We start from the raw sequence: 16,229 nt of genomic DNA, 5'->3' as shown, positions 1-16,229 counted from the left end.
TGTGGCTCAAGTAGTAGAGCACTAGCCCTGAGCACAAAGAGGCTCAGGGACAGTACCCAGACCCTGAGTTCAAACCCCTGGGAGTGAAAAAAAATTCAAAAGCCCAGCCGGGCACTGGTGGCTCATGCCTGTAATCCTAGGTAGTCAGGAGGCTGAGATCTGAGGATCACAGTTCAAAGCCAGCCCAGGCAGGAAAGTCCGTGAGACTCTTATCTGCAATAAACCACTAGAAAGTGGTAGAGCGCTCACCTTGAGCTGAAGAGCTTAGGGGCAGCGCCCAGGCCCAGAGTTCAAGCCCCATGACTGACAAAAAAAAAAAAATCAAAAGCCCAACAAAATGAATACTAGGGAATGGTACTTGTGAGGGGGTGAGGCAAGAGGAGAGGGGTAGAATGGAGGGGGATATGAGTAGAATGCAGGCAAGAATGCACTGTATATGCCACAGAACTGAGAAATATAAGGGAAGGGGAAGGTGGAAGGAGAGGTAAAGATTTTGAAGGAATGATATAGATAAAAATGCATTATATACATAAATTGCTTTGTTAAATGTCAAAAACTTCAATACACAACCTAAAAATTAAGAAAAGTGAGGGAAAAGGTGGGATAGGAGGGGCGGGTGAGAATGTGGAAAGGGGTGACATTTGATAAAGAGGCACTGTATTTATAAACTGCTCTGTGGAATGGCAACTCCTTTGAACAACTATCTAAAGAAAATAAAAATATATTAAAAACTAATAAGCATGGCAAAAAATGTGAAATTCAAACCTTTAAAATTCTGATGGGATAACATTTTTCAAAAACCCCAGCAATGCAATAACTCCTTCAAGATAGCCCCTCTGCTACATAGTTACAGATAGGCCCTAAGTCATCACATTTAACTCCCCGCCAGCTCTGGGCAAGTTGAAAAAGGCGCCTGGCCAGGAGGGGCGGGGCCAGAGAACAGCCACTGGCGTTCACAGGCCTCCGTACGTAGGGGGCGGGACCGCTCTCCCTGATTGACGGAAGTCTCTTTTCTTCTGTTGGCGGTTCGCTTGTCCGCGTCCGGAAGTCCCGCCTTCGGAAAAGGAAAGAGCGGCACGCCGGCGTGCTGACTGTGACCGGGACGGCTGAGGTGACCTAGGGTGAGGCGGTCGGCGGTAGCAGTTCGCTGCTCTGAGGCAGTAGTTGGCGAACTGTAGCGGCTCAGGCCGTCGGGAGCCGCCTGAGGCAGGAATTAGGTGCGGACGAGTGTGCTTGCTTACGGCCAGTGGCGGTCTGGGACCGGAGCTGGAGCAGGTTTGACGCCGCGGCCAAGAAGGAGCGCACCTCGCCCGTGGCTGCCTTTTCCTCTCTTCTCAATTCCCGCGTTTGCGCCGGTCCATCGCGCGACCCCGAGCTCCCCGCCGAGGCCCCGGGCTGGGTGTCGGGTCTGGGGTCAGTGTGCTTCCCTGTCCCGCGGCCCCCGCCGCCCGCAGCACGCACCCTCCTCGCGACGCTTCTCACACACCTCCGCACCGCAAATGCTACATCTTTACTTAGAAACGTAGCCGAGGGTGGCACAGATTTTTGCCGTGTTTTCAAAGGGGCAGTGCTTTAAAGCTGTGTCTCAAAGGAAGTGAGCTTTCTAGATTTCCAGGGGACGAAGAGGAAGGACAGAGGTCGGTCAGGTTAACGAAAATAAGGAACTAGTCTTTGTGTAAGCATCAGCATTAACCTGCCTCTTTGCTTTATGGCAGCGGGAACTTGAAAATTGAGATTCAACACTGATTGTAACCATGGGTTCCTCAGTATCTACTCCTGCTGTTACTGTTCACATCCCAGACACTTCAGAGCAGCCAGCATCACCACCTTCAGGATGCCCAATGCAGCAAAAGAAAGGTAATTCACTCTTTGTCTACATAAAACATAATTCTTACAAGGATCAAGAGGAAGAGGCAATGTAGTTAGGGAGGCTTATAAGCTTGCAAAGGAAGTGCACTGGGGCTGGTCCTAATTTTCCACTTACTAGACTTGTAGGAGTGTAGGCATTGTAGGATTGTTACCTTCTCAGAGTTTCTGCCCATCATTTATAGGATGAGGCTATAATATTTCATAGGGTTTTCATGTTGAGATAATGCATGAAAGCGTAGGGATTGGTTCATATGGTGGTTCTTTTTTTAAAAACAAATTTAAGTAGTTGTACAAAGGGGTTACAACTCAATAAGCTAGATTATGAATACAGTGCATCTTGATTCACCCCTCCATTGTTCAGTAGGGGTGAGCAATGCATCTTGATTCACCCCTCCATTGTTCAACAGGGGTGAAAAGTACCATTTTCCAACTTCCAAGGGACATTAGCTAGTGTTGCCATAAATTTGTAGTTGTCATGACTGAGAAGAAAGGGTACTTTTGGCATGTAGTGAGTGGAGACCAGAGGTGGTGTTACACATCCTACAATGCACAGGACAGCACCCCTTTTCCCCCAACATAGAATCACCTGATTCCAATATACTAACAGTGCCAAGGTTGCAAAAGCTTAGGCCAACTCTAGCTGTCTCTGAGTAAATGTAATTCCTGTTTCTATTGCACTACTTAGCTATGTGAAATTAAGCTATCACAAATGTGCTTGAATGTGCGTCGAATTCTTTCAACACAAAATTGGAATGAAAAATTTCTGTTTTACTTTTCTTGTATGTGTTAGTTTTGGGACTTGAACTCAGGGCCAGAGCTTTCTCCTTTACTTTTTTTTCCCTCAAGGCTGGAGCTCTACCACTTGAGACACTGCTCCACTTCCATTTTTCTGCTGGTTAATTGGAAGTAAGAGTCTCATAGACCTTCTGCCTGGGCTAGCTTTCAACTTCAATCCTCAGATCTCAGCCTCTTGAGTAGCTAGGATTAGAGGCATGCATTGGCTGCTGGCTCCAGTCTTTTACTTTTTAATTGGTGTATGTCTGCTAATACTTGCAGTGTAACTAGCCTACTCTTACAGGCCATTGTCTGTCTGTCCTGTATCACACACAACTGGGTTTTTTATTCATTTGTTTCTACATTGAGAGAGAAGAAATCATGAAAAAACACACCCTTGGCCTGATACATTCTCATTTTCATAATCCTATGTGGTAGGGGTTTTCCCCTATTATAATATTAAATCCAAGTCACATAGCTGTTAGTAAGTGGCAAAGCTGATGAAAATTGTGTGACCTTCAACAAGGTAGAGTGCTAGCTTTGAGCATAAAAGCTCAGGGGTAGTGTCCAAGATCTGAGTTCAAGTGTCAAGACTAGCACGCATACATCCAAAAGAAACATCTGGGCCCTATGTAGATTGTGGAACATTTTCTTCAACTATCTTTTCTTGCTAATCCTTCTGTCTACTGATGAGGAATAGTCCCTTGGCTAAGTGGTAATCTTCTGTGCCTTGTTTTATAAAGCATAAGCAGAATGGCACTTGAAATTTTTCTCCATTAACCTTTGTGAAGTTTTCTCTGCTCATCTGCACCCTCTCTCTGGTACCTGGGGAAGTGTATCAGTAAAAGATACCCTGACTGAAGCTGTATCCTGATTGGGGCAGGGCGTGTCTGCAGTTAACTGTGAGGAGTTAGAGAGACCTGGGAAAATGTGGTCCATCCTCCACTTGGATTTCTCTTTCAGCACTCACATATTGGTTATAGCAAGTGCCTTCTAGTAGCCCCCTAATGACACTAGGACATGGGCAGCACATGCCCTTACATCTGCCGAGAAGGTATTAATTTTTTTTGCTGGGTGTATGATGAATAATTAGAGAATGAGTACATGTTTCTTTTTGAGAAAGTACACTTGTACAGCTGCCTTCTAATTTTGATGATTTTAGAATGTTAGCTTAGTCTTTGGCAACTTTAAACGGGAGAAATCCAATTTGTTTTCCTGTTGTGAGTAGAACTTTAGTTGTTATACACGTGAAAATGGAACTAGGGAAAGTGAGAAGATGAGGGAGAATTATGAAAGGGGTAATATTTATCAAGATGTATTGTGTTCATAAACAGCTTTGTTGAATTGAATCCCCTCTGTACAACTACTTAAAGATAGTAAGAAAAAATAAAGAGGAGAAAAAAGAAATTTAGCTCTTTAGGGCTCATTTGAAAAAGCCCCAATTCATGTTGTACCATAATGATGACACTATTTTAAATGATTATTTCAGGTTGCCCACTGAAAGGAGCAACATCTGATCCAGGCTGTGAGAGTAAAGTGCACTCTGTGCCTGCCCACCAAGAACGTGCCTATGAGTACGTGGAGTGTCCGGTTACTGGAGCTGGAGCTAAGAATAAGGAGAACCTGGATCCTTCCAATCTGGTAATATATACTTATCCCCTCTTCCTGGGGTGTTTTATGCAGAATTCTTCCAGAGACTTCTAAGACAAACTGTAGGCTACTAGGATTGATTCTTCTTTCCTTTGAAAATAAAGAAGTTTGCTATTTCATCCACACTGGGAGTCTAGACTGTGTGACCAAGAACAGTTTTTCAAGAGTTCCTGGAAAAGAACAAGGAAAACAAAGAACCAGATTAGTTTTGTAGGAATAAGCTCTATCAAGAATACTTACTGTGCGATAGAGTTATTAGATGGCAGCAGGAAATTCTTCAAGAAATATAGCTAGAGGTTGTAAGACATTTTAGCATTAGAGAGCCTGGCAGGTGTGGTACAAGTGGGGTGCTTCTTTAGACAATTAGGAACCAACCTGCATGATAATCGCTAGAGTTGTGCAGTGCCATGTGGCTGCCAGCAGTTTAATGCCATCAAGAAATGACTACAAGGTGGCAGTTTTATGAAAGACAACAGAAGGAATTGTGGTCTCATTTTAATCAGCAGACAGACTTGGTTCTATACTTTAAAGATCCACGGGATTCTTATTATCAGCTAGATATTTTAATGAACTAGGCAATATTTGAAGGTACTGAAAATATTTCTCTTGGAGGAGAAAAGTTGTGGGGGATACCTAGGAGAGGAGCTATGCTCCACTGGCTAAATCTGGCCTAGGGCCTGTTTTTGGAAATAGAATGTGTTGGCACACAACCATACCCATTCCTTTACTTATTGTTTGCCACTGCTTTCACACTACAGGAAAAGCAGCATAGGATTTGAATCATATGAGACCAGTGGGCTCACAAATCCAGACTCCCAAGACAAATTGCAGACTGCTGGGATACATTCTTCCATCCTTTGAAAATAAGAAAATATTGCATATCTGATTTCTGATAGGAACCATTTGCCAGTATCTGCTGGGCCAGATACTTGAAGGCCTTGTGAAAGACAGCTTGGTGCAGTACCCAGGGAGAAGTGGGTTGTGTCTACATTAACATCTTCGTAAGGCAGTAGAGAATGAAACTTAGTGGAATGTGCCTCTACGTGGAATGGGCTCATAGATGAAGCAGTAAATGGCCTGTCTACTGGAAGCATTTAATTAGTAAATATTTAGAGTACCCACAGCATGCTGGACTTTCTAGGTTAAACATTACAAAGATGCATAAGGCACACCTTGTGCTCTCTAGTCATTCACATTCAAAAAGATGGGAGATAAGAAGAGAAGCAACTGTAATTTGGTATGGTTAGTTATAGGGGATAGCTCAATATTATTTGAAAAAGACTAATAGCCAGACTTCAAGAATAGGGAAGGAATTAGGGTCAAACCTTAGTGATGACCCTGCCATTGTTATAAGGAAACTGCTGTATGGAAGAAGTTGCCTGAGATGAGGGTGGCTTACCTGTGAGGCTAGTGACATTTGGGGCTTGATGATTCTTTATTGTGGGGGCTGTCCTTACATTGGAGAATGTACACCAGCACCCCTGGTTTCTACCTACTAGATGCCAAGAGGAACTTGTTTTTTCAGCTGTGCCAGCCAAAACATCTCTAGACATTGCCAAGAGGACTAGGAGACCACTGGTCTAGATTAGCTCAATGGCCTAATGCACGCATGGAGAACATATGGCCCAAGGGCCATATAAGGCCTGCAAAGTTATTTGTACAAGTTGGGCAGATATGTCCACTTCATGTCAGCTGCCTGTGGCCATCCACCTATATTGATAATTTTGTGTGGCCCATTAGTGACGTTATAAATATCCAAATGGCCCTTGGCAGCAAAAGTTCTCTGGCACTGCCTTGTGGTTCAGAACAGATTTAGACAGACTTCTTTTTTCTAGTCGTGGGGCCTAGGCACTGTCCCTGAGCTCTTTGCTCAAGGCTAGCACTCTACTACTTTGAGCCACAACAGCACTTTTAGTTTTCTGGTGGTTTGTTGGAGATAAGTGTCTCACAGACTTTTTTCCCTGAGCTGGCTTTGAACCATGATCCTTAAATCTCAGCCTCCTGAGTAACTAGGATTACAAGTGTGAGCCACCATCACCTGGCTTAGACTCACATTCCAAGGACTGTTGTGTATAATGAGAATATTAATACAGCTAACTTTTCTTTCAGTCATTTCTGTAGTATTTGAGCTAAGCATCATATGTTATCTCTTGTAATTATAACAATTTTGTGTTGTCAGTATTTTTAGTGTTCTCATTTTAAGAGCTACAGATACTGGGAATGAATGTGCAGTTTCTCCCACATGACTCAGCTAGGAAGTGGCAGGGCTAAAACTGAGTACCATTACATCAGAACTGGGTCCTTAAATGCACTATGATGACAATGTAGGTAATCAGCGCAGTGCTTACCTCACACAGCTCTCTGGCTGTCATTTTTAATTAGGACCGTGTTGTGGTGGAAACTTTTCATCATTCATGTGTATCTGTAGGAAGGTCCTTTATATTTCTACTGGAAAAAGAAGTTCTAGGCCCATTGTTCTCAACTTGGGGTGATTCCTCCAGCTTGCTGTCCAGAAACATTTTTGTTTTTCATAACTGGGGAGGAAAAATACTACTGGATAGACATCAGGAATGATGCAGAATATCTTACGATACTCAGATTGACCCTTGTAACCAAAAATTAGCCTGGAAGTTACTGGAGCCAAAGATGAGATACCTAAGCCTAGGCTAAGGTGTGAGCAGAATGCTATTGCTGACTCCTGTCTAGAAGAGATTCTCCCTCACCTGCTGATTGGGTTCTGTTGAAATACAAATACTCATGTGCTGTGTTCAGCTCAAAGGGGTGAGACATAAACAGGATCACAAAAATAGAGAATGTTTCAAAAGAAAATAACAATATAGGGCAGTCTGAGACTTTTTCTCAAAAGAAGGAATAGTCATTTTAGAGAAGCTTGTCATTAAAAAATACCCACAGATCAGATTAGTTTTTTTTTTTTTTTTTTTTAAGATTATTATCAGGTTTATTAGCGGGGCCATAGGTTCCCCCAAGAGGGAGCCCAAGGCCTCGGTCCCCATCCAGGAGGGTCTGGGGGGGTAGGAAGTGAGGTAGATGGGAGTTCAGGTGGGACGGGGCGGAGATCAGATTAGTTTTTGCTGCTCTTTTCTTTGATGACATTGCTTCTAAATTTGTTCAAGGGAGAAAGACTAAAAATTTAACCACAGTGTCTATTCACTATTCATGAGAACTTCATCAACGAGAAATAACAACTTCAGTATTCTGATTCTTCAAAAACTGCCAGAAAATCTGCAAGGTTTGAAATTTTTATGTCACTGGTTTAATGGGTACTTATGATGTACATGTGATACATTGCTTTCTAGTAAGTACTTAATGATATTGCTTGGTTTTACTTATGTTAGTAGCATTTTCAAAAAAAACAAATCCACTGACTTAATTTAGATGCCACCACCTAATCAAACACCAGCCCCAGATCAGCCGTTTACACTGTCTACCGTCAGAGAGGAGTCATCCATTCCAAGAGCGGATTCAGAGAAAAAGTGGGTTTATCCTTCTGAACAGATGTTCTGGAATGCAATGTTACGCAAAGGGTAAGTGAGTGAGCATATTATTTAGAACAAAAACTTGTTTGTCAAATTTATCTAAGAACTCAAAGAGGTTTTTATCTTCAAAACATACAGTAATTTGTAATGAGTTAATGAGCTTAAAAGAAACAACTGAATTATCAGCATAAGTCCAAGGCAGTGCTCAAGGTCAGGGTTCTCCAGAGAAACAACCAGAAGTATAGGTAAGTATGTGTAGGGCAGGGAGGATAGAAAGAGATTGATTGGTTAGTTGATTGAGATTGATAGGTTGATTGCAAAAGGGATGCAGTTTAGCACTTCAGTTTATGAGTCCCATGGTTCCCTTTAATCTTTAATTCTAGTGCATGTGCAGTAGCTTTAGATTTATAGCACAACTGTAGATCATAAGTAAATCTTTTATTTTTTATTTTTATTTTTGAGTCCAGTTGTGGGGCCTGAACTCTGGGCCTGGGCGCTGTCCCTCAGCTCTTCAGCTCAAGGCTAGCGCTCTACCACTTGAGCCACAGTGCCACTTCTGGCTTTTTTCTTTTTGCTTATGTGGTGCTGAGGAATCGAACCCAGGACCTCAGGCATGCAAGGCAAGCGCTCTACCACTGAGCTACCTTCCCAGCCCCCATAAGTAAATCTTAACAACATTAAGTTCATAGTAAAGGAGCATTCCTAAGTTTTTCATAAAGAACAATAATAATCATCTTTTGAATATGTGGATTAACTTTTTGGCATTATCAGTGATAAACAAATTTTACCAAATGTTCTTTCTTAGGTGGAGGTGGAAGGATGAGGATATTAGTCAGAAGGATATGTACAATATCATTAAGATTCATAATCAGAATAATGAGCAGGCTTGGAAGGAAATTTTGAAGTGGGAAGCTCTTCATGCTCAGTAAGTATATCGGATACCTTAACATTTTTTTCTTCCAGCATCTTCTTAAATTTCATATCGGCTTTCTAGAGTGATATTTTATTCAAGTATTTTCTTACTCTTATATATAGCAGTCACATTGTTTTGTTGAGAGATTCCTTCTCTAGTCATGTAGAAAACAGCAATGGTTTTAATCAGGCTTGTGCGCTTGGTGAGTCCAGAATGCAGACAGACAGAACAGACATGGTTTGTCTCTCTGCTCATTAATGTTCAGTGCTTCGGCTGAAAGGTGGTGATCGGAGATGGCTTCATTAGCTGTGGGTAGAGTTCTCTGCAGGTGTGGTCATTTACTTATCTGACAAGCTGGGCTGGCCAGGACTCCTATTCATGGCCTTTAAATGTGGCTCTTTCAGCTTTGTCACGTCATGGTGACTAGGTCCTGGAGTCTCAGAAAGCCCCAGGCAGAAGTTTTCTCACTTTTTCTGACTTAGAGTCATAGCCTCTTGAGTACGCTCCTATTGACAGGATTGGAGACCCTATCTCAATGGGAGAAGGGTGGCTGTCTACTACTGAAAGCAGTACATGTGGAATGGTAGGTACTAAAATGCCATCTGTCCTAGGAAAGTTGGGGGAAAAATGATTTTGTTTTTCACTCAACAGTATTAACCGACTAGGACTAATCTTAAGGAGATACTTTAACATGGACTCCTTGTCTAGTGCAGTTGCATTTATTCCCAGAGATGGGATCTTTGTCTATAGACAAGAGTGTTTTTCAACATTGCATGGAATGTTTGTCCTAACTCTGTGCTGGGCCCACCCCCAAAGAGATTGACTCAGCCAGTCTTGTCCAGAGTGGGGCTCCGACTTGACTTTTTTTGGAGTGCTGCTGCCACCGCTTCTGTGAGGACTACAGCTCCAAAAGAATAGGGCAGGCTTGTCTGCACAAACTACCATGCCATACTATAATCTCCTTCACATTTTAAATTTGTCAGAGTGGGATTAATCCGTTTCTTGGCTATAAAACCATTGATTTAATCTTTTAGAAAAAGTTTTCTCTTTGCTTTTAAAATTTACACTCCACACTTTATCAGTAACAGTTTTGGATGTCACTGGCTGGGTCTAAGGCCTTGGGATGGGTGCAAGTGAGAGGGGAATGACACTGCAACCACAGTCCTTGTCATTAACCCCTGGCCTGGATCGGTCACCCTCCTGGCTTGATACTGAGGGAGCCACAAGAGTCCACAGTGACCTAGGTTGCAAGTAATTAAAACCATCTGCCCATCTACTTGTTGTGGGAATACAAGGTACAGACAAGACACTAAAGAGAATTTCCTTAGTCAGTTTCTAACAAAATTAGATAAGGCTTCTAAAATTAAATATTAAGGTCTCTAGGAGGAAGTTTGCCTGCATAAGTTTATTTCTTTGTGACTGTTAAGAAGAGATATTAAAATACAAGTTTTTTTGGCTTTATTGTTTTTGTTTTCTTTTTGTTCGTTCATTTATCTATCTTTGGGAGGCTAAAGGGGGGCGCAGAAATGGATGGACAAAGGGTGAGCAAATGCAGCAGTGGTATTCACTAGACGCTATATGGAAAATGAACTGTACAGCTTACGCATGGGTATAGCAGGGAAAAACTGGGAGAGAGCAAGGGAAGGGGTAACATTGTCCAAAAATGTTCTCTTTACCTAATTTATGTAACTATAACCACTCTGTACATGACCTTTACAACAACAATAAAAATAGCTTTAAAAAAAATAGAGATATTAAGGAGAAGTCAGTATCTCCTATGGTCTTCAAGTAGAGCTCCATTATTCTCTCCATTTTCCCCTCACACTTCATTGAGAGCCAAGCCTGTATTATCTAAGAGAGAGCTAAGAAGATAGATAACCTTGTATCAGCACTGACACCTCCCCCCCCCCCACTGTTCAGTTGAGGAAACAGCTTTGTATTTGTCATGTTGTCATGTAGTGGACAATGTTTCTTGTGGATACTACTGTCCCCCAGTTTCAGCAGAAGACCTGCCATCCCCTCAGGAGTTTCTCAGTCAGGGTCTGTGGGCAGAGGAAGTAGATTCTCTAGCTAGGACTATCAGCTTATGTGTAGTCATTTACTTAAGAAATAGAGATATATCCATCATTTTCTCTCTCCATAAAGGCTGCTAATTGGTTTGAAATGAATCAAGAGTGTAGTTATCTTGTAATAAGTAAAGAGGGTTGATTCCAGGACCCCCAAAGATACTAACATTTACAGGTATTTTCAAATCCTTTGTATAAAATGGCTTAGGATTTGCATATAACTTATACACATCTCACGCATTTTAATAATACCTAAGGTATTATTATATATATAGTTGTTATATTATTTAAGAAAACAGTGACAAGAAATAGTTTATACATGCTCAGTACAGACTCAGGCTTTTTCTCTTGTTTTTATTGTGTCTGTGGTTGATTGAATCTTCACGTGTGGAGCTCATGAATACAGAGGACCAACTATATAGGATATTTTTATGTTTGTCTGAAAAATTCCCCACTTCTTTATGTAAAAGAGAAGCAAGATACATGGTACAATCAGCTCATCTTATTCACAGACTTATTACAAGTGGTTTGGACCAAGCACAGTCAAAAAATAATTTTAAGAATATTGAAACAAGTTTCAAAAGCAATATATTGCACTATATGCATTACATAGCACGGTTGATTCAGAGAAGTCTCAATTGGCCCTCTGTTATCAAATGGGTTCAAATCATTATGTGGTCAACTGAGTGTGTGTCTGCTCTTAATTTTGTGAAGATCTGCTTTACCAGAAGCAAATAGTATAAAAAAAGCAAGGTAAAAGTTATGGTACTCTACCCAGGATGAAAAGGGTAAGTATTGTGCTTAATTTATGTGATAAAGTGAAACTTTTAGGTTTATTGAAAGGCAACATGTCTTTAGTAGAAATTGGGTAGCTTTATAGGAAAAATGTGTCAAACCTTTAGTATTCTAGAGCATGAAATAAGATTTAACTTTTGGTGAACAGCAGTATTAATGTGTACAATAGTAATTTTTGTGATAGTAAATGTAGCCTACTCCATGTGATTTTACGTTTTGGATGCTCAGATTTTATGTATGATATAAGTAAATTTGAGCAATTTTTTTTTGGGGGTCCGGTCGTGGGGCCTGAACTCTGGGCCTGGGTGCTGTCCCTCAGCTCTTCAGCTCAAGGCTAGCACTCCACCACTTGAGCCACAGCGCCACTTCCGGCTTCTTTTTGCTTATGGGGTGCTGAGGAATCGAACCCAGGGCCTCATGCATGCACTGCAAGCGCTCTACCACTGAGCTACCTTTCCAGCCCCAATTTTGCCTCATGCATGCACTGCAAGCGCTCTACCACTGAGCTACCTTTCCAGCCCCAATTTGAGCAATTTTTGAGTGCTGAACTCTATGTATTCTGAGCATTCTTGTGTTTTTCTCAGTAGTGGTCTCCTTGGAACCAAATAGCCATAAATGCAAATGTCTACTGTATTTACCACTTGTTTGTTTTGTCTGAAGATGTGTCTATGCACCGGCTCCAACTGAAAAGGCCCTGGGTTCAACTTCTGCCAAGGAACCAGTCATGTATTTGTACCCAGTTCTTAAGGAAAGAGAAATGTTTTAACAAAATAGATCCAGTTACCTTGAATTGCCATTTTTTATAAATGTGATAATCTGTGAAAAACATACAGAAAAACATGTATATTACTCAAAACTAGAACATTGTCAAAGGGGAGAACATATTTTTATAGATTTATTTTTATTTTATTTTTTAGTGAGTGTCCTTGTGGACCATCGTTGGTCCGATTTGGAGGTAAAGCAAGAGAATATTCTCCAAGAGCAAGAATTCGTTCCTGGATGGGGTACGTGTCAGTGTGGAAATGGTATTTTACATTCTTTAGGTTATAGACAACTTTACAAAAAGAGTTTTAGTAGGGATTGATTTTTGTGTAAAAGATTAAAGTAGGGAGAAAGAGAAGAACACTTATCTTGCTCCTTAAGCAGTTACAGACCCAAATTGACAGCTATTACCTGCTGCCTTTATTCTTCCTGAGCTGGCAGAATACACATTTGTGATGTCTAGCAATTCCTAACCATTAGACAGTAATTCTGAGTGGCTAACATGGGTGTTACTTTTTACCCTGTTTCTGGGCCTACCTGGCTTTGGGGCTTTCTTTTTCAAATAATCTCTTTTTCTTACTATCTCTACATGGGCAACTTTCTTTTACCACCAAAACCCAAGTCCAAGAATGGCAGTGTCATCTTCTAAGTTGGTGTTTAGTTCTAGATTTCTTCCTGTCCTTGAGTTTTTGATCATTAGTGGGCAATCATTAGTGTGTAGCAGCTAGCTTCCTACTTAGTTCTCCAAGGATTAAATTGAGCTTTTGTCTGGATTCTTGGATCCATTCTTGTGATCCTACTATGGTCTTTGATTCAATTCACTGAGGGCACCTTTCTCCTCCAATGTAATCTGGATTCTTAGCATACACTTGAGTTTCTGCAACTTCTTAGCCTGGATCATGTGTTAGTCCCATGGTCCTGTCACAGCTTTCCAGTGCCATATTCCTTTCCCACTGTAGCCTGCGATTCTCTGAATCTCACCTCCCCACTTAGATATTTGGTGCCGAGAGTTGCTTCTCACCTTTCTCATTGCTTAAAGAGGAACTGAGTGCATAGCCAGTGTTTTAACACTTGAGTACATGCTGGTACTTTTGTTCCAGGTATGAGTTACCTTTCGACAGGCATGATTGGATCATCAACCGTTGTGGAACCGAAGTTAGATATGTGATTGATTACTACGATGGAGGCGAGGTCAACAAGGACTACCAGTTTACAGTCCTAGATGTGCGTCCTGCTTTCGATTCGTTCTCTGCAGTATGGGATAGAATGAAGGTTGCTTGGTGGCGCTGGACTTCATAACTACCAGTTGGTTTGTGATGAAAAAAAGTTATAAGTTTTTTTTTTTTCAGAGAGATAAGTTATTTTCCCAAACTGAATTGCACTCATGATGTCACAGGATTTTAAGTGGTAATCATACCTGATCTTCCACTTACAGAAGGATGCCATGTTGCATTAACTTTTGAGTCACCTTGGCCTTGCAGTTTATAAGCAAATCATTTTAAGTTTTCTTCCCATTTCAAATGGGAAGCAGTCCCTGCGTTTTTTATTTTAATTGTGTTATTTCCTGTGTATTTTAGTGAACAGCCTCTGACAAAGAGCTTTTACAAAACTGATGACCACTGACTGCTTGTAGCTTACTATTTTCTCAGAAATACTTGGGATGTGAGGCCTGAAAGTCACTGTGCTGTAACCTGGTTAACTAGATTAACTCAAAGTCTCCATGATAAATAAGAAGTATCTATGCTTTTTAAGAAGGTGACAGTATTTCAAAAGTCCCTACAATCTAGTAGTGACTCTGCACACTATACAGAAATGCACCCAGCAAGACTAGCTTTCCAAATTCTCATTTAGATGAAATTTTTAGACAGGACCTCGTTAAAGAAGTTTCAATTCACTATGAGGTGATTACATATGCTTCAGAGCATTAAGTTTTCAAATAGTTTTTCTTTGATTTTGGTGGTTCTGAAATATAATTGCTCCCCCAGAAGAGCTCTCATTGTCCTTGACATTTGGCACATTATCCCAACTTTTGAGTCCCACCCCCACCCTCAGTCTTCCTCCCATTTGTCCTAATCTAAACTTTGAAAGCTTAGCTTTCACAATGACAGTGATGCTCCCTTCTCTAACACATGATTATATTTAGCTGTTAAATTTACAACAGTATTTTTCTCAGAGGTAGAATGTTTGCATCAATTCACTGTTCATTTTTTTCTTATGTTAAGAAAGCTTTAAGTTTGCTGTTGAAATGCCTTATATCAAGAATCCATAAACTGCTTGGTCTTAGCATGTTACAAATTCCTGTTGTTTCTTGAAAGTGTAGATGATAAATCTTTTCATTTTCCTGATACTGTAGTGTTAAATGAGTGGAAGGAGTTGGCAGTCTGAGTGATTAATTTAGTATGGATTTCTTTGTTGTTTCAGTTTTGTGTGATGTTTAAGAAAATCCAACAATCTTAAACTCTACATGTTAAAATATATGTATATTTTTAAATAAAGCTGCTAGTTAAGAAGTTTTGAAAATTTTTTTGGAGTAACAGAGTTACTGTTTTTTCAAATGTACAGTCTTTACAGAAGTAATGTTAGTTTCCAAACTTAAGCCAGCCCTTTTCTCAGTGTGTTAGTCATGTATTTTTAAACTGTATAGGAAAATAACTAGAAATACTGTAAGATGATGTCTGAGAGCTTTTAGAATAGAGCCAGCAGGTGGTAAATACTGAGTAACCCAGTGACTAAAAAGTGAGCCTGTGACAAGGCCAGAAATAAGTGGTGAGACATTGTCCACAGCCCAACTATCCTTTGGCTCTACTTTCCCAAGAACAATCTAGAAGGTTAACATTAGGTTCTATTCCTCATTTGGGTCAAATGTAAAGACTGCCAGGTATTTGGATGCATGGCCATGTTACTTAAAATCACTAATGGTGAAATTTTTTAAATAGATAAATACATTTGGTTAGTAGTATTTTAGCATAACATAACCATTGGGCTGAAGTAAAGATTATGATTAAGCTCTTAGCCTTTCCAATCTAAGCTACCAGTGTAATTGCAGAAACTAAGTAAGAATTGTTAGGAAGGGTTTTAATGGAGAATCAAAAAAGATTATTACAAAGCTAGGAAGCACTGGGAAAATATTTCCCAAATCCAGAATACTTTTTGGGTCACTGCTTTGTAGCTGTTTCTTAAATGTACTTTTTCAAAAAAAGAGGACTGAAATCATAGCTACTGTGCCATGGATATGGTTCATGTTAGCGGGATGAGGTAGTGTTATTTACACCCCAGAAAAGCATATGGCCTTGCATCCACGTTGAGAAACTAGGGAATGCTGGATGATGTTTATACACATTTACTTAAAATCTAACATGTAATCATTTTATAATTTCCTGTTCTAGCCGGATGTTTTTAAATGTATGATTCAAAATTGTTCAAAGTTGTACATTACAGCATTATTTGGGATTTTCTTACCTTTCCCCTGCAGGTCTCTCCCTGTTGTGCTTTTTGCCAGTAAGATGCTTTTCAGACTTCTGTGTAGATCAGAGTCCCCTGGAAACCTTGTTAAAACACAGATGGCTGGGCACCAACCCAGAGTGTTCCTTTTCCTGTAGGGCCAGGGCGGCTGAGAATTGGCCTTTCTAATGAGCTCCCAGATGTTCATGCTGCGGGTTTAGGGATGGTTTGAGTCTCCTTTCTGGCATCCTTTAAGGCCTTTGAGCTTCCACGCACCCCCACTGTTACAGTTGTGTTTACAGTTGCTACATATTCACATAGTCATGGGTCAGAGTATCAGAGCAAATTTAATGGAAATTGGATGTTACTTTCCCAGTTTTACTTATTTCCTATTTCTTCTTTAAAGCCACTTTACTGCCTGCAGTTCTGAACATTGCATTTTACCATGTTTTTTCCCTTTTG

General features: G+C 40.7%; 1 protein-coding gene across 4 annotated transcripts; it reads left to right on the top strand.

The window, feature by feature from the left end:
• Positions 1 to 1,062: 1,062 nt before the first annotated feature.
• Positions 1,063 to 14,828, top strand: Hccs (holocytochrome c synthase). Of its 4 annotated transcripts, none has more exons than XM_070040901.1 (7): positions 1,063 to 1,121; positions 1,716 to 1,857; positions 4,133 to 4,284; positions 7,690 to 7,838; positions 8,596 to 8,715; positions 12,482 to 12,568; positions 13,427 to 14,828. In XM_070040901.1, the coding sequence occupies exons 2-7, from the start codon at positions 1,755 to 1,757 to the stop codon at positions 13,623 to 13,625; spliced, it is 810 nt and encodes a 269-aa protein (XP_069897002.1). In that variant the 5' UTR covers positions 1,063 to 1,121; positions 1,716 to 1,754; the 3' UTR covers positions 13,626 to 14,828. The 4 variants fall into 4 exon arrangements, with proteins under 4 accessions (XP_069897002.1, XP_069897000.1, XP_069897001.1 ...); XM_070040899.1 differs by having other exon boundaries at positions 1,084 to 1,217; XM_070040900.1 differs by having other exon boundaries at positions 1,084 to 1,275.
• Positions 14,829 to 16,229: the final 1,401 nt, after the last annotated feature.

This window comes from Dipodomys merriami, unplaced genomic scaffold (assembly GCF_024711535.1).
Source record: "Dipodomys merriami isolate MVZ:Mamm:240054 unplaced genomic scaffold, mDipMer1.0.p SCAF_3, whole genome shotgun sequence".
In the NCBI taxonomy this organism is placed as follows: domain Eukaryota; kingdom Metazoa; phylum Chordata; class Mammalia; order Rodentia; family Heteromyidae; genus Dipodomys; species Dipodomys merriami.
The sequence above is the reverse complement of the archived record's forward strand: the minus strand, read 5'-3'. Positions and strand labels throughout refer to the sequence as shown.

Excerpts from the sequence above, each read along its gene's own strand:
- Hccs (XM_070040901.1), top strand. The coding sequence starts at position 1,755 with ATGGGTTCCTCAGTATCTACTCCTGCTGTTACTGTTCACATCCCAGAC. Across the intron at positions 4,285-7,689 it reads ACCTGGATCCTTCCAATCTG|ATGCCACCACCTAATCAAAC; the intron begins GTAATATATACT and ends GACTTAATTTAG. Across the intron at positions 8,716-12,481 it reads TGGGAAGCTCTTCATGCTCA|TGAGTGTCCTTGTGGACCAT; the intron begins GTAAGTATATCG and ends TTTATTTTTTAG.